The 24989-nt window shown below is 37.0% G+C and overlaps 1 protein-coding gene across 1 annotated transcript; it reads right to left on the bottom strand.

The window, feature by feature from the left end:
* Positions 1 to 18746: 18746 nt before the first annotated feature.
* Positions 18747 to 22899, bottom strand: LOC148035498 (mannose-6-phosphate isomerase 1-like). Its single transcript, XM_087677456.1, has 5 exons — positions 22164 to 22899; positions 20363 to 20530; positions 20019 to 20234; positions 19644 to 19910; positions 18747 to 19536 (listed from the first exon to the last, which is right to left on the bottom strand). Exons 1-5 carry the CDS (start codon positions 22473 to 22475, stop codon positions 19165 to 19167), a joined length of 1335 nt encoding a protein of 444 aa, XP_087533582.1. The 5' UTR covers positions 22476 to 22899; the 3' UTR covers positions 18747 to 19164.
* Between the last annotated feature and the right edge of the window lie 2090 nt (positions 22900 to 24989).

Consider the following 24989-nt stretch of genomic DNA (forward strand, 5'->3'; position numbering starts at 1 on the left):
TAGTGGGGAATATTACAAGCAATGCATAACTGTAAAAGAAAATGAATATTGCTTACTTATAGATCCAATCATGGGAATGAGTGTACTACAAACTCAATGACTTCCATTTACATGGGATTGCATAAGACCATTGAGTTCTTTATTGCATAAGTTTGTTCCTTTATCTTTACAGAATAAACTTGTTGCATATGAGGTAAAAGATCTAATTCAAAGAGCAAGATTATTACAAATAGGGGGCAATCGGTTGTATACCTCCTTGGTTAGAAAAATATGATATTGTGTTGGTAAGAAAACATGATGATGACATGGATGGAGAGTACATTCATGCAATGATAAGAGGTAAAGGTGCAAATTGTCATGGTTGAACTGTAATCATAATAGAGGTACATGGAGAATTGATATTGATCAAGATATATGGAGGGATTGGAACTTGTGTAGCATGATAATGTCAAACTTTGAAGTTACAAAGAGAAGGAGAGTAACATTATTAATTGGAGATTCTATAGATGTTCCGATAGTGTGGAGATCACATGACATAACTTGATTGCTTTAGAGAGAGTATCTGTGTTGCATTCTTGGACATCCAAATGGGTGCAAGTAGCATTGGTCATAATGGACATCATTCTCTAATCGCCACTCTATTGTTATATCATAATGCTTTATCTATGGGTGTTTGTATATTAGGATAATATCTCGTGGATATAGCTCATGTTATGTCTCATGTATAGGTAGTTGGACCTTTGTGTGTGTGTGTGTGGTATGTGATGTGTGATTATTGTTGTATCTTTTTATAAAGAAGGAGAGAATTTCTTGCTTGAAGAAGGATAACATATGGATATAATCTCTTGTTTGAGCAATACTAGTACATAAAGTTTTAAATTTGATTTTAGCTTGTCTCTTGTTTGATTTTAGCTGGTCTCATGGTTTGTATAATTGTACATTGTATTGCTATATGGTGTTTTTCTTTAAAACTTAAAAGCCCATTGAATTTAAAAAAATAATTTAGAGAGAGAGAAAAAGAGAGTGTAATCATTGTTGTATCCTTTTTATATGATTGGATGATTTTTAATTGGTTGAATATTAACACAATGTTAGCTTATTTCATGGCCTCCCCAAGTCAACAAACTCTAGATTCAATGATGCAAACTATCATCACTCTACAAAAAACAATTGAGTAACTGAAATCAAACAATGATAGTTTTGAACAAACAGTGAGCATGAGTAAACTAGTTTCAATACAAAGTAAAAGAGTCTAGTTACCACCTCAAAAGTAAATCAAGAGTATACAAATAGGGGATGTCTTTGATGAAGAATATGACCATATTTTCAAACCATCTAAAAGGATTAGTTGAGAAGACCAATATGAGTTTGGAAAACCATTTTTATTGAAATACTATTGATATACACAAAATGTTACGTATTGTGCTAATCACAAAAAAGTGTACAATTGGGTCAAGAGCCATGAGATTGGCAAGGATTTGCAATTTCATAAAAATAAAGATGTCAAACATAGAATTTTAGAGATCATAGATCAAAACTATGATCAAATTTTACCCCTTGAGTTTCCTGGTGCTACTTACCTTTGTAAAAAGAAGGATATATAATTGTACTATCTTTCTGTTTCTCAAAATCTCAAAAAGAAACTCAAGAGGAAAAGATCACCTTTGGTGGATATATATTTGGTAAGCATATTTATTTATCAAAATTTTCTCAGCATAGATTATATACATATGAAATTGATACTAATTGGCATAACTATGTTTCTTAATAGGAGAATCGTAGCTTCAAGCAAGAAGATATGCAACAAAAACTGGTAAGATTTACAAATTTTCATCCCAAGTGTTACTTTTTCTATTGTATACTTTTATTATCTTTATTTTTATTATAATAATTTCTCTTTAAGTTTCTTAGATATATTTACCTTTCATTATATTTTCTCTAAAATTTTAGAATATAAGGGATGAGGTGTATTATCATCCATAGCTTATGGTGGAACATCAATGTATCTTTTTCGAGAATAGTACAACACATGTATGTACATTGTTCACTCATTTAAATATTTTGATAATTATTTTTAAAGTTTTTGATATTGACTTCAAGTTTCTTACTTGTACTAGTTGGAATCACACAATGCTGGTTTGCCTCTTGTTTCAATTTTTTCTTTCGAAAAATATAAAAAAGATAATGAAATGGTTAGTATAACTTGGTTTGTAGTCTTTTTCCATTTGATTATCTCTAACACTTAACCTATGTTTCAGGACTATTTAGACTCAGATCATAGTTTTATGGAGCTACTACAAGGAAATCCATTTGTATGAGGAATGTATACATATGTTCTTGATTTTTGTATACTTTTAAATGAAAATATATTTCATTTTTGAGTTTTACTTTTCTTGTATTATAGGGTTCATGTAGTAGTGAACAATCTCTTCCTCAAGATACGATCCAAGATCTTGAGGAGGTTGATGTTGCACCAAAAAGTCTTCGTGTACAAAAAGTATGCATAGCCATCTCTTGATCTTTTATTTTAATACACGCAATTAATAAATTATATATAATTACAAACTTCTTGTGATAAGATGAGTGAGAAAATGTAGCAAAGCAAGCAACAACAAAAGGAGAGTAAGGGCAAAAATAAGAAACTATCTAAGGTACTTCTTTACATTTATTTTTACTAAATGTGGCATAATTTAATTTTGGTAACTTTATTTTATTGTCTATACTATAGGCTCTCGACCATGTTGAGCCATCAAAAAGTGTGGATCCTTCTAATGTTGAATTGCCATCGTGAAGAACTTCATCGGTAACTCAATGATATTAAATATTAAGACTATAGAGTAGCTAATTAACTTATGATGTAATATCACACTAATCTATGTTGTATTTCTAAAATGCACGTTGTTAATGCCTTTGAAGAGGAAGACCAAGAAACTATCCTCCTCAAATATTTAGACATCCAATCCATTGATGAGCTATATGCATAATTAAAATCTACATATGGTGTTGTTAAGAGAGACCTACCTTTTTAGGAGGACACAATGAGCAAACATTGCTAGCCATGAGAAAGTCTGTTCCACATTATCACTGCAAGCCAAGGTGCAACAAAAGAGCATTCCCAACACAAGGGCAAGTGTTAAGCACTGGAAGTTGGGTTGATCTTGACTTTGAGAGAACCTCTATCCTCTTTAATCAATAGGAGACCAAGTCTATCAACAAGCCAAGAGGTGAGTGGAAAGGATCCTAGAGAGGATGATCAATCCAGCTTTCAGTTTTCATGCAAGCATGCATGTAGTGTCTAATCAATCTTGTTGGTGGCTGGTGAATGTGGGTTATTTTTTTGTTAAATTATATGCATATTTTAAATCTTGCTGAAGATTGGTGTCTAGTTTGATTGAAGATTATGCACATACTATGATTGTTATAAGTTCTATGCAACTTTGCATTCATGAATAGTTTTCAAATTATTTAAATTATCATGTTTTGATCTTAAGTATGCATTTTTGCATACTATAAAATTCTAGATACACAGAGCCAAATTAGGGATATTCTTAATTTTCATGTTGTTTGAATGCAACTAAGCATGTAAGAGTGTATGTAATCTACTACAAATGTTCTTTTCTTATTTCATGAAAGCATGCATGTTGTGAAATGCAATGATGTGAAATGCATACAATATCAAATTTGGTACTATGAGTTGTCACTTTGAAGATATGGTACTAAAAATACATTATGCTAGTAAATTGTTAACTTTCAGTGAGTAATTATTATGCATGTATTTAGTATAAATATGTACTTTCTTAAAAAGAATGGAGATGGTATTTTTTGAATTAATTTTTAATTTTCCAAATGTTAGGTTTAAAAAAATCAAAGAATATCCTCAACAAACAAATTTTTTCTTTACAATAGAGGACTTGCATGAAGAGTATGGGTTAAGTCTTGAAGGAAAGCTTCTAAAAAATCTCAGTGATGATGATCTACCTTTGGTTAATAGTCTTCAAGTACAAGTACAAAAAAAAAAAAAGATCTACCTGAATCATTTATATTTGCATTTAGTCAATGGTTGTAGATTTTTGTATTACAAGTTTATCAAGGCTCCCCTTCATGTGGTGGAATAACCAACAAGTGTGCATGGTACTATGCTTATGAAAGATGCCATGTACTCACAAAAGACCCTAAAGGCCATAAGATGGCATGGGCCCACTTTGCCGAAGGTGTGGTGAATATGTATGGGACCAAGATCGGAGGGCTAGAGCAAACATTTGAATCACAGAGGAGGCTAAATGGTGCATCCCAAGGAGCTCTAACTCATTCTAACAAGAAACCTTGCATGATGCAAAGTGGCAGCAACATATGCATAGAAAGAGAGCATATGTATATAGAGCCAATGGGGGTTGATTATGTTCCTGATTTGGAGGCATTACTTGAAAGGATAACATGGAACTTGGGAGAGTCGACAAGGTTGATGGAGCTAAAGAATACTATCATACAAAAGAAGACACTTTGCTAGTGTATAATGGTAAAGAGGGTGTGGCAAAGCGCATCATGGAGGATATTCTTTCATTGGAAACATACATTCTTTAGTTACAACAAGAAAATCCTCTCAATGATGAAGAGATAAGGGAGGTGGATACTAAATTGGGAACAAGTTGATGATTGCTATGGTGACATGGAGTTAGTGAAGATATTCAGAGGCTTTAAGCAAAGATTCAGCAACAAGATCTATTCTATCTTAGGATATTGTTATGGTGGTTTTGAAAATGGGCTTGTACTGGTGGCATTTTTAGGGTTTAGGGTACTTCCTAGTACATGTCATCTAGTGCTGCTTGGTGGAGCACTAGTTTATAGAAAATTTTGGTCCTTTTGAGGGATTGGTAGTTCTAGTATGGAAGGTTTGGGCTTTGTTTGTAATTTTGGTAGTTTTGATAGAGCTGCTAGTTTTCATAATTTGGGTTCTTCTAACTATTTTGTTTGTATTTATAGTTTTTGAGCCTTGTTTATTCTCAAAGTAATAGTGGCTTTGGTTGCTATGGTAGTTCTATGAGTTATGAAAGTCCCTATGGTTGTGGTAATTTTGATAGTTTTAGTACTTTTGGACTACTTTTGATCATTTTGCTAAATTTGGTGGTATTGGCTAGAGTTTTTTTGTACTTTTATTGAGTTTTAAATTTTTTTTGGGCAAATTCTAATGTTTAGAAACTCTTTGTGCTCTTTGATATTTTTGGTATTCCTTGTTACTCTCTAATACTCTTTGCTAGTTTTGGTACCCCTTGATATTCTTTGGTGCTTTTGGTATTGTTTTGAAACTCTTCGTGTTATTTGATATTTTTGATACTCCTTGGTACTCTCTAGTGCTCTATGTGAGTTTTTGGTGCTCTTTGATATTCTTTGGTGCTTGTGGTACTATTCTAGAATTTCTAATGATAGGTTCTTTTGGTACTTTTTGATACTTCTCGGATTATGGTATTTATTGATGCTTCTACCACTTAATTTGTACTAATTGGTAAGTATGAAACTTTGGGTACTCTTGGTATTGTTGGGTACTTCTTTGTACTGCCAGTTGTATATTTAGTTTAAGATATTTATTTAGTACTAATTGGCCCTATTTGAATCCCTTTGGTGCTTTTAGGTACTTTTTGTACTTATTGCTAATTCGTGGGTACTATCTTTTATTATTTGTCCTATGGTACCTTTGATACTTTTTGGTACTTTTGGTATTGTCTACTTACAATGTTTGTGGTTACTTCTTACGATACTGTCTAACTGCCAATTTGGAACTTGAGATGTTAGGGGTTTATATACCTAATCCTTTTATGCTTTTTTACAGAAAGACTATGAACAGTTTTAGGCTAAGTGTTCCAGCTCCAGTTAAATTTTGACAACAAGCTCATTGCAAATGTGAAGAATGGAAGGACGTTCACCTTGTTGCCAAGGCCTCATATTGTGGATAGTGAGAATACCATCCATGTCTTTGGATCTTGTATTACTTATTGGGAGGCTTTAAAGTCCACTTATGTTGTCGATGGCTTCATGCTTTCCTATTGACATTAGTACCGTCCTTTATGCTTTGTTATTCTTTTACAAACAAGTAACACCTGTCTTAAATTTGGTCGTAACACTATTATCCCTATGGGGGCAAAGGCCTAGATCACTTGGCAAGCTACTTTAAAGAGTATGTGGATAATATTTTTCACGAAGTTGGTTTTTTATGTTGATTGTGTTGTTTAATAAAAGCTTGTGTATCCTTTCTATATGTGTGGGGCTCTATAGAAAGTGCTATTAAGGCTGTAAAACAGATGATGTTCGGCAAGGGATTGAAGGAATGTGACGGTCCTACCAAGCTAGTTGCCAAAAAAAAGTGTGGGTAGGATGATGCTTACAAGGATTTATAGGATGTCTTGTAGGACTTGGGTGCTAATATGTGGATGGAAAAGGGAGTAAGCCAAGGATGGAGGGTGTCGACAATGTGGTGGATACCTTAAACATTGTTGATCTGGAGGACAAGTTGAAGTGTCGAGAAGGAAATTCTAAGACCGATATGCAAGACAAGATAGAAAATCTGGGAGATACTATCCCTAAGACCATAGAGTTGGATGAAGAGTTACCGAGTATATGTGACAAGGCTGAGGAAGCCACTACTGATGATGATGCTAATGCTATTGATCCCAAGGCAACTGATGCAAAGGTTGTTGCTACCAAGGCTGCCAATGTGTGTGTTATTGATGCAAAGCCTAGCAAAGCCAAGGCTTTATGACGTTAAGACTATTGATGAGGAGGGGGAGTAAACAAAGAACATGAAGGAAGGGGAGGATGATGCAGAGCATGAATGTAGAAAGAGGGGTAGTAGAAAGGGAGATAAACCCAAGAAGGTGGGGAGTATAGTAGGTGCTAGTAAGGGGGAGACTACTATGGAGGATACTATTGAGACCGGAAGTGTAGAGGGATATACGTCTACGAGGGATACAGTTTTTGGGGTGGACATAAATACAAGTGACTACATTGATTCAGCCACATTGCTAGAGTTTTTTTGTGTCAAAGCAAAGAAGCACCCCATAGGTTGTGGTCAAAAGATGCATGCTTGCAAGATCTAGCTGTTGTGACATCACTTTGTACTTTGCACTATGCTTTATATGAATCAATAGCACTTTCTTTTTGTTTTTTCATTGTCTTCTATCTTTAGTGTTGTATCATATTTCATGTTCTCCAACTTATAAGGTTTAGTAAGGGAGTCTATTGCTAATTCTATACTTTCAATTTGGTAGTGTGGTGACTCATTTGAATATTTCTTAGTACTAAACCTGGTATTGTGGTGTTTCTATAGTTCAACTAGGACTGTATATTGCTATTTGAAACATTGTTTTTAAATTATGTGTCTTCCTTTCCTCATTTGGCCTTTGGGTACTGTAGCAAGTCAGCCTTGGTGGCTAAACAAGTGACCCCCGAACACACGCTCTTCAAGGATGTGGAGGCTAGTTCTAATCGGATTTTCATGCTTGACACCAATTGTGTGCTATTAAATGATTATCCAAAAGATCCAAAAAAATATTTGGAACTTGCCATTCTCAAATGGGGTCAACAAACCCTGGGGTGTGCAAGTATCTTGGTGGGCCTACTGTGTTATAAAACCCGATATGGAAGAGTTTATCCTATAGTTAAGGAAGAAGGCATACATGATGTTGTGGTCATGTTGCACAAAGAGTAATTTGTGGAAGATCACGAATGTGCACTTTTCTCTACTGATAAAAATGAGAGGACTATTTCTAGATATTGTTATACTTAGCTTTTAATAATGGACCATGTGCATGTATTTTACTATAAATAAACCTCTTACTTAACATTTACAAACATGTTTTCCCAAAATGATTGTGAGGTTTGGGCCGAGAGTCTTAGCATGTGCAAAATATAAAAGCAGAGAGTATGGTAACAAGCCCATGTCCAATAGCCATCATTTCTTCTCCTCATTTTGGGGCCCTATAACATTGGGTAGTTGGAGCTTTGTTGGGTGACCTCATTTGGGGAGGTGGTAATTAGAGTGACTTCCAATACTGTTTACATATAGAGGGATTTTGTGGAGTATGCAACCTAGCATCAAATATTATACTCTTGATTCTCATAGTGGAATTGCGTTCACGTTACTTACACTTGTCGTTTACATGTCTTTTATACTTTTTCTATTGTTTTATTTTCCAATTAATGCAACTCAAGATTGTCATATATTGAAACATGAAGATAAGAAAAAGCTATCGAGGATCAAAGGGATAAGGAGCCATGAGAGTAAGAAGAATTGATTAACGCATACAAAGGTTGCAACCTAAGTGGGCAAAGTGTGCATTATTTAAGGCATAGTTTAGAGCATCAAGAGTCAACTACTCACATGTCTAGGTCCTTATCCAAGGAATACATCCTTATATTCACTCCACCTCCTTGACTCTTTAGTCCTAATGAGATTGGGTCACATTAGCTTATATCAATGATTACATCAAATATCCAATCTAGCAGCTGTACTTTGAGAAAAACAAGTTTGTAAAAAGCATTCAATACATGATCTTTCTAATGCTAATGTCATAACATTTACCATTTCCACCCTTACTTCTCCAATCCCCCCCTCCTAGGGGTAGGTTGTGTAGATAAAATATATTGACAAGAAAAATCCTATTGGACTCTACAAGCCCAACTCTAGGACATTTATAGAATACATGTATTGATTCAAAAGCATCACTCACTCATGGAAAATTTATCTCTCACATTGATGGCTCTATTTCCTATTTATTATTTATGTATTGACCACTTCTATAATATCCCTATATAAGGAATCCTTGATCACACGATTTTGGTAGTCCGTCAAGGGGTGTATATAGGCAACTTTGTTCTGAAATTCATGGCCTAGGATCACTTGAGTCTACCCTTGTAGCCCTACCTCTCATTCCCACAAGGATCGACATGCAAAAGGTTTCCAATTGACACTAAGGTCTACTTTTGATAGAATCTTCTAGCATCACTTTGGGGTAGCTACTTATGCAAATCAACTTAAATTGAAATAGATTACTGTCACACTTAGTTCAAGAGATTGAGAAATGAAGGGGAGCTAGAGGCATCAACGCATATATCTATAGAGTAAAGTCTCACTCTATTCCTCTAAATTGGCACTAAGTTAAGATCTAAGTGCGCAAAGTGTGTATTACTTGGGGCATAGTTTAGAGCACCAAGAGTCAGCCCATAATCACATGTCTAGCTCCTTATCCAAGGAATACATCCCTATATTCACTCCACCTCCTTAACCCTTTAGTCCTAATGAGATTTGGTCACATTAGCTTATATCAATTATTGAATCAAATATCCAATCTAGCAACCATACTTTGAGACAAGAAGGTTGCAAACATCATTCAATACATGATCCCTCTAATGGTAATGTCATGCCATTTACCATTTCTACCTTTGCTTCTCCAATCCCTCCCTCCCTCCCCCCCAAAGGGACATTGATTGAATACATGTATCGATTCAAGAGCATCACTCACTCATGGAAAATCTATCTGTCACATTGATGGCTCTATTTCTTGCTTATTCTCTATGTCTTGAGTACTTCTGTAATGTGCCTGTATAATGAATCCTTGATTGCAAAATTTCGATAGTCCATCAAGGGATGTATTTAGGCAACTTTGTTTTTGAAATTCATGGCCTAGATCACTTGAGTCTACCCTTGTAGGGGAAGCTTTTCCTCATTCCCATGAGTATCTACATGCAAATGGTTTCTAATTGACTCTAAGGTCTCCCTAAGAGAATCTTCTAGCATCCGTTTGGGGTAGCTACTTATGCAAATAAACTCAAATTGAAGCAGACTACTCTCATACTTAGTTCAAGATATTGAGATATGGGGGGGAGCTAGACGCATTGACAACTATATCTATAGCGTAAAGTCTCACTCTGGTCCTCTAAATGGTACTAACTTAAGATCTAGGATGACACTCTATGATGGCCAATTGTTCAACTATTCCTAGAATTTCGTAACCTAACACTCTTATGGGAAACCTCTCAACTAATTGAGACCACCTTGCCATAGGATGAAGAATTTGTTGAGGGTTCACCTCCTACTTCCCATAGAGTTGGAGTTTACTAAATTTTCTAATTATCTATTATGTTAGTTTAGCATATACAAATGAATTCATTAATTAAATTCATTAGGAAAAATTCATTCACATAATATTCATATGAATACAAAAACAAGGTCAAACATCTTTTAGGAAACAATAGCAAACCAATGTACTCATCAGTACCTTCTCTAAGGTACAATGCTAAGCCATAGTAGGAATGAAACTTTCCTTTCTTGGTGGCCTTCTCACTACTCAACCTTCAACCAATGTATTGAGTAGTGACTTAATAATCCCTTGGAGTGAGTATAACTCTCCTCCTTAGAGGATCCTTAAGTTCAATCAAAAGTTGGGAAAACAATATATCTTTAGACTAAGAAAAAGAATATTTTCCCAATATAAGCATAACATCTCTTCAAGACATAATCGCAATTCAAACAATCTGTTTGAGTATCCCACAAGGAACAATAAATTTATCCTTCAAAGAGTGCAACTACATAAGAATCAATATATAACAATCCCTTTTACACTTAGGTTACAAGTCAAGTTATTTTAGTATTTTTCCTACAGTCACATACTCTTTTATTGCAATTTTATGGACAGCAATGTTGAAATTCAATTTTGAGTCACTTTGTTGAGAGTAGGCACTTGGTTTAAGCACTTTAGTGCATTTATTTTGTGGATAGTTATACATTCTATTGTACCTTGCCTCTTGCATTCTATTTTGGGTTGATTTTGGGGCCGATTTACTGTTTATAGCAATCCATTCACTCTTTGCTTTGCAATCATAATGGCATCTGCTTCAAGTGCTTCTAAGGATAATGTCATTTTCAACATAGCCAAGTTGGATGGCAATAACTTCAACTGTTGGAAGGCCTAGATATGGCAAGTTTTGGTTCAAAAGAAGCAAATTAGACCATTGAAGACTAAAGGGGGATAAAGCTTGAAGAGTATCATATAGAGGTTTGGACCGATCTTAATGAGTTATGCAAGTCCACTATTATCTTGTCTTTGTTAAAGCAAGTTGACTTTAATGTCATTGAGACTTAGGTTGGGGCTTGGGAATTATTGGAGAAAATATACAATCTTTATGATATGCAAATCCTTGTTTCACAATTGTATTGGCTTAAAAAACTCATGGATCTTCATATGAAGGAAGGCGCTACTATGTCTTCTTATTTGAATGAGTTTTATTCCATTTCCATCCAGCTTACTTCATAGGAGACTACCTTTGAGGAGAACATCAAGGCTATGTCCTTGCTTATCACTCTCCTTGAGACTTAGGATACTTTTCGCACTACCATAACTACTAACACTCCTACAGACGGTTTTAAGCTCAATGATGTAGAGGGTGCCTTATTTAATGTTGTGGAAGTGAATAGAAATAACATGAATGTAGCCTATGCCTCTCATGCACTCACAATTAGAGGCCATAATGGTATTTGATATAGTAATGATCAACCTGACGACAGAGATGCACAATAGGGTAGGTCAAAGTCTAAATGTCATGAGAGCTGGGTCACAGTACATCCCATGGCCCCAAGCCATCTCTTTTATGTCATTATTACGGGCAATAGGGTCATATTCAGACACAATACTGTGAAATATATGAGGATAGATTAGTTAAAAGGCAAGGAAAATGTGCAAGATAAATCTAAAACTTTGGATGATTACAACATCACAAAGTCTACTATGAAGATTGAGGAGATTAATGAATTAGCATACAATTTTGATGAGTACATTTTGGTTTCTTCTTCACTTCATGTCTAGTTAACTGATACTTAGTGGCTGATGCTAGGTATCATGTGTCCTTTCATGATTTTTCATGGAAAATCAATAGTGGCAACCTCATATTGGATGTAGGTACCAATACCGGCAGTCTTTATCCCTTACTTGCATTTGACACTATTGATCATGTTTTGGCTATGACTGATCTTCCACATGTATCTCTTTGGCATTGTTGTCTTGGGTATATCTTCCTAAAAGGAATATAATTCTTGACTCATTTGCAATGTCTCCCACCCTTGGACTTTTCAAGCTTTGATTTATGTGATCCTTGTTTATATGGCAACCTAACTCGTAACATGGATAAAAAGTCTGGCTCTACATGCATAGGTGAGCCTTATTCAAGATCTTGCCTCAAGAAGGAAAATAACCTTAGATTTTCTTAGAAGGATTAGAGGTAAAACTAGAGTCCTAAATCATAGAGTTAGGATTTGAAGCATGGGATGAGTCTACAAGGGATGTGGTGATCCCAAGGTTGAAACTAGAAGCAAAGATAGATATATTGTGACACAATAAGAAATTGATGGTGCATGATAAATTTTTTCACTTTTTGTATGAAAACCTATAACATAATGGGTTGCAAATCAACTAATAGTATACAAAAATGAGCATAAATCTCTAGGTACAAGTACTACCAGAGAACCAATGTATGTCAAGTATATAGATGTATCACAACCAATAGGGTAAAAATATACATAAATTGATTGTGCAAAAGAGATATCAAGAAACAACAAGATATATCAACTACAACCAAGCTTCCTACACATGAACTAAGAAGCTATGTACATAAACATAGTATGCATCTACCACTGACAATCTATTTGACAGGATGAAGTATCAAGTATCAAATCAAATCTAAATCAATGCACAATCATCAATATCTGCATAGACAATCATCAATGTCTGTAAAGACAATGTATGCATAAACCAATGAGCATGTAAGAGTCTCCCACTAGCTCAAGAGTTCAAGCTCTACAAATAAAATGCCACTCCACTAGAAACAAACTAGAATAGCCAATGAGAAAATCAAGCTCAATACATAAAGCTCAAAGCATCCTGTAACCCAAGATACATCAAGCATACATCTAGGAGCATAGATATCTAATAGATAACCAAGCCATAAGGAGGAAATTAATGAAGCAACCACTAAAGCAAATAGCCACTGCAAGGTGCATGTAATTGGCCTCAAGATCAAAGCTCAATGAGAGTATAACCATGCATATACATCAAGGGTAAGCATCCATATAACCAATAGACATCCCCAAAGAGCCTCTAGGCATCAAATACAAAAGCATTCACTTTGTATACTTGCTACCCACAGGGTATAACAACAATGAATCTTCCAAATGTTAGGACTGATGCATACCTTGATGAGTGGCTCACGTGAAAGCTCTAAATAAATCTCTCTCCTTGAGATGAAGTGATGGTTGATGAAGCTCATTAAGTCCATGCTTTGATACTAGTTGAAATATGAAAGTGCTGAGAATGAGTGAGAGCACAAGCAAAAGCAAGAAGTAAGAATTATGGAGGTTGGAGTAAGAAGAGAGAGCAAGACCATATGTGAGAACTCCACAATGTGTGAATTGTCTTCGTTTATTCTATTGTCATAGCAAAGAATAAAGAATAAAGTGACAATGATGGGCAGCCACCACCTACAGTATACAAGTGTGCAAACAATAAGTATAAGATAAATATAGGCAGCTAGGCATATGCAACCTTTGACCCCCAACAAGCCCCATCTTATCCAATAAAGATATGAAGACCAATTGTTTTATGTGGGAAGTTTCTAATTGTGATTAATGAGATGATTTATATTCTAGACATGTTGCATCAAGCTTCCTAGACAACATTGCAAATGGCTTGCTAGATGCATTTTGTTGCATTATCATTGAAAGACAAAATATATGGTGAGATTAAACTTAATATTGAAGAGTATAAAGTTACATTGACTTACAATTCTCAAACTAACAATTCAAACTAGAATTGAAGAGACTTTGGGACTAGAGTTTCCATTCGATGGTAAGGACTTACTGTAACATCTGGAAAACCTTGCAAAACCCAAAATTCCATCTATCACACTTCATATCCTACATGTCGAGATATCTTTATGAGATTATTCTATAGTACATGTGTTGGGTCTAGGATGCACATGAGTTCTATTATCAACCTAATGAATCAATTTGATCATGTAAGCTCATGAATCATGATTGGGTGATCAAAATATCTAGTTGTTGGCTATTAAATTATCTTTTCCAAGAATGATCATGTTTGAATAGCCATTGCACCTATGCACATTTGTACACACACACACACACACACACACACACACACACACGCACGCACGCACGCACGCACGCACGCACGCACGCACGCACGCACGCACACACACACACACACGCACGCACGCACGCACGCACGCACGCACGCACGCACGCATTATAAGAATGCATTAAGAATGCCAATTCACAAATGTGCTTGTAAAAGAATGTTATGAAAGATTATTTGCATTGCATTTTACATGTATGTTCCCAAAGTTATGTTGATGGATTGATGGGAATCCTATTATCTCATTGCTAATTTTGTTCAATTTCCGATTTGGTTCAGCTCTAGAATTTTTTTGAACTGAAACTAGGATGTTGTTTATGATTTTTAATTGCTTTATAGGTGTATGGCACTCTTTTATAAGAGGGAAACTTTGTTCGCCTTTTGCTTCATATAGTTTGCAACATCATTTTTATATCAATAATGACCATTTTAGAGGAGAGATAGTTGGTTAACTCATCTACTTAATTTGCGTTTTATTTCTTATTATTCTTTTCGTAAACATTGTGTAGAAGAATATATTAATAGAGTAAGGTATGCACATCATCCCTAGTCTTTCAAAGTTGTCAGCCACATTGTAAGTATCTTGCTTCTTGCTACTCTCTCATAGATCATAAGTTTTATGTTTCTATGCTAAAGGCATGGTTTCATTTTTCTTTTATACAAATACATGAATGTTTTAAAACATATTCTTACCTATCAAAACCTCCTCTAGTAGAACCACTTGAGCCCCTTTCTACTTCATGAAGATCGGAATATTATATGTGTAGCATGAATCATAATTTACAATGACCCGTAGGTGGTTATTTTGTTATTCCATAATTATCACATCTTTATGCTACTTTCTTTATCATTATAGTTTCATGTGCTTGTTGATCCTTTACATAGGCCTAAGTGACCACTAGTAAATGGCTTCACATTGCTTGCTCGATTGTAGGGTCATGCTAATGATTTTTCAAATCAAATCTATAAGCTATTATTGAAAGTTTCAAGCAAAGATATTGGGTGATCAGTGATTATTCTCCTTTGTAATCATTGCAATTGGTATTCCTTTGATTCTATTATTGATAGCTTCAAGCAAAGATATTAGGTTATCAATAGTTATTCTACTTTGTAATCATTTGCAATCCGTATTCCTCTAACCACATTGTTCTATTCGTCAACATATACTTTCATCTTTGTATTACAAGTCAAACTTAAGGTTCATGTGGTCGTAGATCAATAAAATTAAAAGGACACAAGACTTTGCACTAAACTCCTCCTAATAGAAGGGCACAAGACTTTGCATGAAACTCCTTCACCTCTTCAAGGAAAGTTATGTACTATTATGAACTCATTTTCTTTGGCCCACTACATGTACAATTCAATGTAAAAGTCACTATCAATAACTTAGTAATAAAGCTTGTTCATTTCATTTTCTTGACATAAAGATGGTATTGCTCTCCTTGAAATGTTAAGGCTCTTTTCTTTTCATATTTTTAGAAAAAATCCAAATCTTTTCTTGTTATTAACCCACTCTTGTAGTTTTGAGATAGTTTGCTTTATGAATGCTTCACACCAAAAAGTGAATCCCCTAAAACCTACCTTTGAATGTTGTGAACATGTGAACATGAATATGATGCCATATCCTTGTAAAACTGCCTATAGATCTATGAAAACATGATTGAAGGCCCATATATTGCATGTATGATATATATAAAACATTTGTAGTTGAGTAAAATCAAGGATATGTTCATAGCACATTTAATTATTTGCAAGGCAGCATTGACATTGACTTACTAAACACAAAGTTGATTTGATTATCCTATCTAGCTTGCATATTGAGTATGGAATTTTACAAAAAATGAGTTAAATATTGGAAAGCCGATTATTAACCTAATCTAAGAAGTGTCAAAAATAGCAACTACTAAAAATAACAGTTCAAAATTCCAAAACTGTGAGGGAAGCTACTAAGGGTATTGGAAGTTACCGAAAGCATCAATTTCACAAGCTTACATAAATAGCAACATCCATAAGTGGTAGCTATTGAAATTATAAGTGACTATTAATAGCTAGAAATACCAAGAAGGGATTAAAACATGCCTTTTGACTTGACTAAACACATTAACTCAACCAAGGAGTAAGCTTCAAAGTCCTTTAACAAAAATATATACAAACTCCAAGCTAGCAATGCAACCAATGTAGTTACTACATGTTAACTACGAGGGATCTAGAGCATGGCAGATGCATAAATTCAATCTTGTGTATTGACAGTGACATGACACTTCACTGGACAGAAAGAAGTACTATCATTGCATTAGAAAACGAGTGCAAGTACAATGCTTTATAGGATTTGTGTGGTGGTACTTTCTCCTACTGTGCATATGGGATTCTGGTCCTAAGCCCTCACTGCTCCTCACAAAGGGACTAAAGTAGATTGCAAATTTGTCAACACTACAAAGATGTTCTCTTCTAAATTAAACCCACTGGCAAGCTTGAAGCCTAAATTGATTATTAGATCTCTCATGGAAATGGCAAAAGCATATCACAAGAAGAGATCTGTCTTGTAACTGTGACTCAAGAAAATTGATGATATAATGATAATGTTTGCCTGATTTTTTACTCACATGGATATCCACATGTTGCGCAAATCAGATGAAAATTTTCTCATGATACTAGTAACATGAGATGAGCAAGAATAGATTTACAAAAGATGAAGCACATTTGAGCAAGGATATGCTACCATCCGAACTTTGATTACTAAAATTGTAAACCATCTAACAACTACCGGAGATTGTCATATGTGATTTAGTGTGTAAAGTCATGAGCCATCATGTAAAGTGAATCTAGCATCACTTATGATGTACTTGATGAAAAACTTTCTATCAAAGAATTCTTGGGTACTAACTACTAAGTGCGCGTGCATAGAGTCTCAAGTTATAAAAAATGGGAGTCGTGTGTTGCACATGTCCATCCTTCATGAACATCCAAGAAGCATGATTCCTTGTGTATAATGGATTGGGGGGCTGACATGCACTGACACCTCTAAGCTTTTCCATGTTCACGTGTGTCACATCTACAATCCCATAGCAATTTGGCAAGTCCCTATGCAACATCAAACCATCTTTGACTCTACTAATGCTCTCAACGTTATGTGGTTAATGCATAAAGCATGATTTGTGTAACAAACCTATATATATAAACTTATGCACAATCTTTGAGATGGATTTTCCAACACTAAAGTGTTCACTAATCTCTATGTATGTCGTCGTGCTAGCAAGGCAAAGGACCAAAACAACCACTATCTTCTTAAAAGAAAGTTCTCCACTAATAGTTCTTAAAGGGTACACAATATTCCCTTGCTTTAATTGGTCATACATCATGTTTGAAAGACACATGACCATTGTAATTGGAAACTAGAAAACCTCTCTACATCATGCATTGTCTTGTCTCGTGGCATAAACATAGAAGTTCCGCCAATCAATAGAGTGAGGCTTTACATGAAAATCAGAGAGACAAAACCTCACACACCATTCCAAAATCACACCTTAAGTTGTCCTCACGATCAAGAGTATAAATGTATGCAAAAAATATAGTCCATGCACCTAAATAAAATGAAAAGTTGTAATGACATGACACCTACCTCCATCTCGTAATTTTCATCATTCTCATTATTGTTGCATATGAACATCATGTTCTTCCAATACATATTGACCACAATTGAGGACAATGCCAAAGCATATTTCCATTGTTTGAGAGGGGGCAACCATTTAAACACAAAGACACACATAACCTCATGTAAGGGGCAATAACAAAAGTAAGTGTACTACAAACCAATTAAACGGCCATCCCAAGTGCATACCTTGCGATCCTTTCAATGGCACTTACGCCAAATTATAAATTCATACTATAATCCTAACAAGCCCTAGATATTATCTACAACCACACTTCACCTACTACCATTAAAAATTACAAACACATGGTGACTGTAATTAGAAAACGTCCCTTTTCACAAGTGCCATTTTGATGGATGGAATCTATCTCTATCTTCATTGTTTCCACCCAACGATCATTTGAAAAAGCATGCTCTTACCCCACATAAAGAATTGGTTGGTCCTCTTCCTCAAAAAGGTAAAAAAGAAAGGCAATCAAGCTCCACTTTCATTTAGCTTGCAAACTATCCTATTTATATGTAGAAACAATGTCAGAAAGGCTTCTACCTACACTCTTAGCTTGTCTTTCGAGGAGAGTCTCCCTAACCCCCGCCAAAGTGTTAGCATTGTTAGGTTGCATCTAATGCAAAATTGGAATACTTTATCTCAAAAATCAAGTTAAATTTTTTTGCTACTCATTTTACAAGGCACATTTTGTGTTTGGGTTTGCATCCTTATCTTGATGTGCAAATCGTTCGTTGGAATTGGATATAAATCAGACCATCTAGTACCTCCTTAGTAAAATGTGCACCAATTTCTCTTTGTGTTTCATCGAGCTTGATCTGTAGGCTTATCTTTCCTCCCCTTAGTTTGGGAATGCCGAGCCTACTTCACAAATACTGAACAGTATGGGTCATAATCCAACTTACAAGAGGGCTAGAAACAACTTTTAAAATGTGTAATATAATGGTTATACATAATGCCCACATGGGGTTGAAAGGCTTGCGTACAATGAACTTATGCACCTCCCAAATCCGGTGGTAAAAGCATAGTTAGAAGTCCTGTTTGGCAAAAGCATGTATGCTCTTTGGCATAGACTATAAGATTCAATGAAGATGAGCTATGTAACTATCATCAACTGTGAACCACTCGAGATGGTGGTCGTGTTCCCCCTCCAACAATGGCAAGAGTTGTGACTATGTGATGTTACTGATGGCCAACATGTATTTGGTTGCCCAAGAATAACCATTAACCCCTAGCCTCTAGGGTTTTGGTCCTAGTGTGAGGGACCAATTACCCTTGGTTTTGAGTCCTGTTCTATTCCTTATCCTTGCTTAGATATCTCATGTCTGATGATTGTTAGAAATCCCATTGGCATCATTTACAAGCATCTTAGTATTTACCCCAGCTCTATACAGATGAAGAGGCCCATCTGACTTGGATTTTGCATTCAGCTCCAATTCAACACCAGCGGGTATAAAGAAGGTGTCTCCTGCCTGTAATTGAACAATACCACCCCCATCAGATCCATCTGCGTCAAGAATTTCACCAGAACCACTGATGACAATCATAATGGATGGTCCAAGATTGGCAGAGCACTTGAGCGAAGAGCCACATGGTATGACACAACAATCCATCTCGAATTCTTCAAAGGGTGGTAGATACCGCATTGTGTACATGTTAACAGGAACCCCATGAAGTATCTCTGGGTGATCCTGCAGTAGTTAAATCGAGCCAAGAGTGTTATTCTTCTGTGTAGAACAATCTTCTGTTTATGCAAATGAACACAAATAGTAACATAGCATAAGGTAACCATTGTTACCTGCTTATATGTTAGCATAGCACATAAAGTATTAACATCAATATATTTCGGAGTCAACCCTGCCCGCACAACATTATCTGATGTGGCCATGCACTCTAAGCACTCCCCAGACAAGTAGGCATGTGGCTCATTGGCATCAAGGTACAATGCTTGTCCTGGATTCAACTGAATATAGTTGAAAAAGAAAGCAGCCAAAACACCCACATCTGATGGGTACTGATCTGCAAGCCTCAGCACAAGCTTTTCTTTTGATGTCAATGGCCGTTCCTAACATCAAGCAGACAATTCGGACAGGTCATTAAGCAGATAACTCAAGAAAGCTTTCCACCAAGTTCAACTGAAAGATTTGTACCTGAAAAAAAATTTGATGGATACCTGTCCTTCTTTTACAAGTCTTGACAGCAACTGATCAAGTGCTTTTGCAATCACATCTTTACTTGCAGTCATGATTGTAGTGAAGGCTGCCCTCAAGGGTAATTTGGTTACATCACCTGTTGGTGAGCCTAAGGAGAGGCTCATTAGAGCATTTGACAAGGACTCCCCGAGTATACTTTGTAGCTCAGGCACACTTCTCACAGCATCTTGAAGTTCCTGTATATAAAGGAAGAACATGATTTGCAACAGCTAGAAACTGCAGATAGTTTCAAAACATGAATTTAGTTCAGATGCAGATGAAGAACCTTAACGTTAGAGTGGAATAATTAACATGGAACCCATACTTGTGGGCTGACAAAACCACATAATGCCTCAAATTGTGTGAGTGCCAAAGCCATTTCTGGCTTATGATTGGCATCCTTGTAAATGTTGGGTTGAAGGAAATGCAACTTTTCTGCAAGGTGCTTGTCAGGGTGAGCTTGAATTGACAGAGCCTTCTCCACTGATAGAACCTGGAAAACGACCAGAAGATCAATATATTAAAGGGGCAAGCGCCTGCATCTATTTACATTGAGGCTAAATTTAAATTTTCAAATTTTAAATCTGTTGTAATAGTGATCTTGTTACAATGTGCTTGGTGGTATGACAGAAAACCGGCTTCTAAAATGCTTCATGGTTCTGCAGTGCACTACAACTGGCAGCTTATACAGACTTCAAATACTTGCTATAGTCATTGAGTGTGTGAAATAAATAGATTGGATTGTGTTAAAGGTCCTGCTGATTGGTGGCAGCACGAAGCAAAGTCATTGACTAGCACTCAGCAATTGCCCCATCACAGTATTCAATTCTGGCTAAAGTTCTACCCTTTGCACGTAGGCCAAGGAATGAACAATCTTACACTGAACAACTCTGGCTATGTAACCACAACCAATCTTAGAATCGCACTGGCTTGTTGCAATCTTGCAAATCATTGTTATAACAGTCAATCAGAAATGCACCAAAGGTTTTCACTCACCATCACACATGCAACTCTCTGAAGTCTGAAAACAAAGAAACGACTTCCAGTTCTAGATTCTGATTAGAACCATTCCAGTCAAATGGCATACAGAACATCAACGAGTATCACCTTCTTCTCAGCTGATAACCAGGACGGTTCGTCTAATTGTATTTCTTTCGAGGGATCTTGTATAGATTTTGACCTAGCTGGTGATTATGTGTAATCTGGACTGCATTGGGAGAGGCTGCACTAGCCGATCCCCCGCACTGTTCAGTTAAAATCTGTATCATTTACAGGAGTTTCAGCAAATATCTTAGCCAGGACCAATGTCCCCATAGTAGATACCCCACAATGTTGAGTTGAAATCTATATCCTTTACAGGAGCTTCAGCCAGGATCAATCTGCATCCTAAGCTGATATTATACTCTAAGACAAGGCCGTTTTCTCTACCTAGAATAAGTAGCATGCACACAGCTATCACAACAGGGGAGTATTCCAAACATTGGCTTGGATTCAGCAAGAGCCAAGTGAAGGCGTACACATGACAAGATGCTGGCCATGGCACGCCAATGGGACTTGAACCTACCACACAACTGAGAAAGCACCAACCTTTGAGGCTACAGGATACCAGGCCACATCCATACCCTGTTTTCATACCAGTGGCCTTCATCCTGTGCCCTGTCCTCGCATAATTTAGACGCTGCCTCTGCCTAGTTTTGAAGCTGAATGAAAATTCCCTGAATCTACTAATGCAAGTCCAGTTACAAGCTAGACCCATGTTGAGCTACTGAGCAATCAATTGCAGCTAATCGTGAAAAGTTGAGTTTTATCCTACAAGGAAAAGATGTGAGGATTCCTCTACAAGTCACTTCTTTGTACAAGGATTCAGACTGAACCTTTGCCTAAGGGATCGAGGTATGCAAGGCAGTCCCAAAAGGTAGTGAAGAGAATCCTGCAACCAGGCCAATCAACTGTACAAAAGCTTACCTCAATACTGCAGAATTAAAATAGAAAACTTCCTAAGTAAAATCAAACTACAATCCACATTGAATTTTTTTCCACATACAATTAAGCTAGAAGAAATTGTAGGTACAATCAACATTGAAATTTTCATACACAAAGAGAGAAAACTGAGAAGATACACATACCTTGAAGAGAAAAGGAAGATCAGTTCCCCATCTCTGAAGAACTTTGACACCCAATGCTTTTGGGTTATTGATGAGCCAATCTTTCAGAGGGATGACATTGGATTCTGCTTCTTCCTCCAAGACCACATAAGAGGGTCCAGACTGATGGGTTCCCATCCAAAGCTCTGCATAGGGCTTGTCTGCTTCGAGCTGGGTGCCCGACTGGAGGGCATAGAGGCGGCCGACCGTGCTGCAATCACCAAGCCGGCCCCAGGAGTAGTTCTGCACTGCGCAACGAAGCTTGATGAGGGACTGGCGCTTCTTCTCCCCCATCTGTGTGTGTGTGTGTCTCTCCCCCTCACAGGCTAACCCTCGAATCAACCAATCTTATCTATCTATGTACCCACGTACCTATATATAAATCTCTCTCTCCGTCTATCTGTGTTGCTCATAAGATTTTCAAGCGAAGAATTGGCTGAAAGGTAGAGAATTCTTTTCTGAATTGGATGGTGCCAGATAAGGGAATTGGAGGATGCAATGGTGGTTGTGAAGGATTGGATTGAAGCAAGATGCCTCTGATTCCATGATGGGGCGGAGGGAAGGAGGCTGTGCCATTATTTGGGGGTTGGGGGTTGAGAGAGAGAGAGAGAGAGAGGACTTCAATGTACGGGACGAATGAATGAGAGAGAGAAGAGGGAGAGAGCCTTGTCTGTGTGTGTGAGAGAGAGAGAGAGAGAGAGAGGATTGAGAACCACTTCGACATTAGAAGCGCTGGGATTTATATCCAGAGTTGAGGAAGAATTTGTTGCTTTATTCCTTTTTATTATTTCTAACTTCTGTGCACACGTTGTCCGGACATGCGGAGAGGTCGTGCAAAAGAAATGTGGCAGCTGGCTCTCGGAGAAAGAAAACGAGAGAGAGAAAGAGATCTGTCTGTCCTTTTTCTTTTTCTTTCTCGTTACCACCACTTTTGCCGGGCGTCGTTGTCCTTTTGGGCCTCGCCCCTTTTCCGCAAAGCAGCCCCCTGCCCCGGCCCCCCAGTCAACAAACTCTCTGTCGAGACTATCGGTCGCAATTCACTGACGTAATAAAATTCTACAATTATAGCCTGGTCACTGCCCCATCTCGTCCTTTAAACCTTTTCCTTTGGAGAATTATTATGAACACGCTGCCCTGCCAAAAGAATCGTTACAATCAACCAAGCCAAGGATATTTTACACCCTAAAATAGTTTGTACTAATAATGAAATACCTTCGCTTACAAAAATTTAAGGTCACGTCATAGTACTAAGTATCCCGGAAGACCGCCTGACCAATTGTGCAACTAGATATCTCTGCTCTTCAGCGGAGCCCGAGTCATAGCACCCATGCATACAATTTTTTCTCCTCATCTCCAACTTGAAAAACCTTGCCAAATTCTAGTGCTGCCCAGATTCTTTTGGACAGTAGACATCCATCCCAACACACATGCCAAAGGGATTCCTCCATTCCACATATGCAAAGGCCATTAGATATGCCTCTTTTTTTCAACTTGGAGCCATAAAACGGGGCACCTAACATCACTCTCCAAAGGAAAATCCGGTCCCTTAACAAGAATCTTAAGGCCCATGTGTTGCCAAAACACTCTCTAACCCTGTCCATCGGAAGCTAGATGTCCCGAGCTTCATACAACACATTGTAAGGCTTGCCATCATTCTTGAGTATCTTCGCCTTTATGGCCCTTGAATGGAGTGACTTGGATAGGTCCTTCCCCTCTACCTCAAGGTAAGAGAAGATGGCATTCTTTGTTGTAGTCAACTTCAAATTGCTACTCTATGCTAGGCAACCCAATATTTGGACCAGGTCACCTAGTTTAGTTCTCCAACATATGCAGACAACTAATCCCCCTCTCCCATCCAATGCTTAAACTTGACTAGCCCCCTTTTTACCAATTGATGGGCTTCGCACCCCAATCTAGAGATCAAGGGGGAAATATATATGAAGACCAGTAAATATTGTCTTCACTATCCACCTCAAATGAGGCACGGTTGATTTCTGCCATATTAAGTACAAGATCCCATGACTCTATAAGTTCCAAAATGAAGTTGTGGGCCTCGACTTTAGATAGAGCATGTGAGCAAACTAGATTTGAGGCTAATAGCTCCTAAGTGCTACAGAATTTATGATTGCTTACTTCTAATGTGCCAACCACATACATGGCCATGCTAGATCTTCCAGCTAGCAACCTCTTAAAAGCTTAGTTCTGAAGCATGGACCTCCTTGGAGGGATCCGTGAGACTTAGTCCCCCCTTTAGAAGAGGATATTTGAGCTTGTCCAATGCAATTGGCATGGAGTACCACACCTTGCCTTGCTTACCCCATAAAATTTGATGACTATTGAGTCCCATTGTTCCTGCTTATGCTTGCCCCACCGAATTTATGGTAAAAAGAAGGTGAGCATTAGATAAATGAAGAGATTAAGAATCTTAAGCTCAATGTGGAACGGCCAATTTGTTGATGCCCAACTACTTACTTTCTTTTAGGCTTTGTTGATGAGCACCCAAGACGATTTGCTCTACTCTTGAGTATCCACCCTTAAAGGCATGCCCAAGTATCTAAATAGGTTATCCCCCCCATAATATACTTCCTTTCCATTGCAGATTCAATATGTCCACTTCTAAGACACTAGCTAACTCTGATTTGTTAATATTAATGGCAGAGCTAGCAACATGCTTGAAGATATTCAAAACCTCCATTGCCTTCTCCAAGTTTTCTCTTTAAGCCTTTAGGGATATCATAAGGTCATCTTTTGTAAACCCTTGACCCAACAATTGCTTACCTCTATAATGTATGCCATGAGGCTCTCCAT

This window comes from Lygodium microphyllum, chromosome 5 (genome assembly GCF_053477565.2).
Source record: "Lygodium microphyllum isolate KBCC chromosome 5, Lygodium_microphyllum_v1.1.10, whole genome shotgun sequence".
Taxonomy (NCBI): domain Eukaryota; kingdom Viridiplantae; phylum Streptophyta; class Polypodiopsida; order Schizaeales; family Lygodiaceae; genus Lygodium; species Lygodium microphyllum.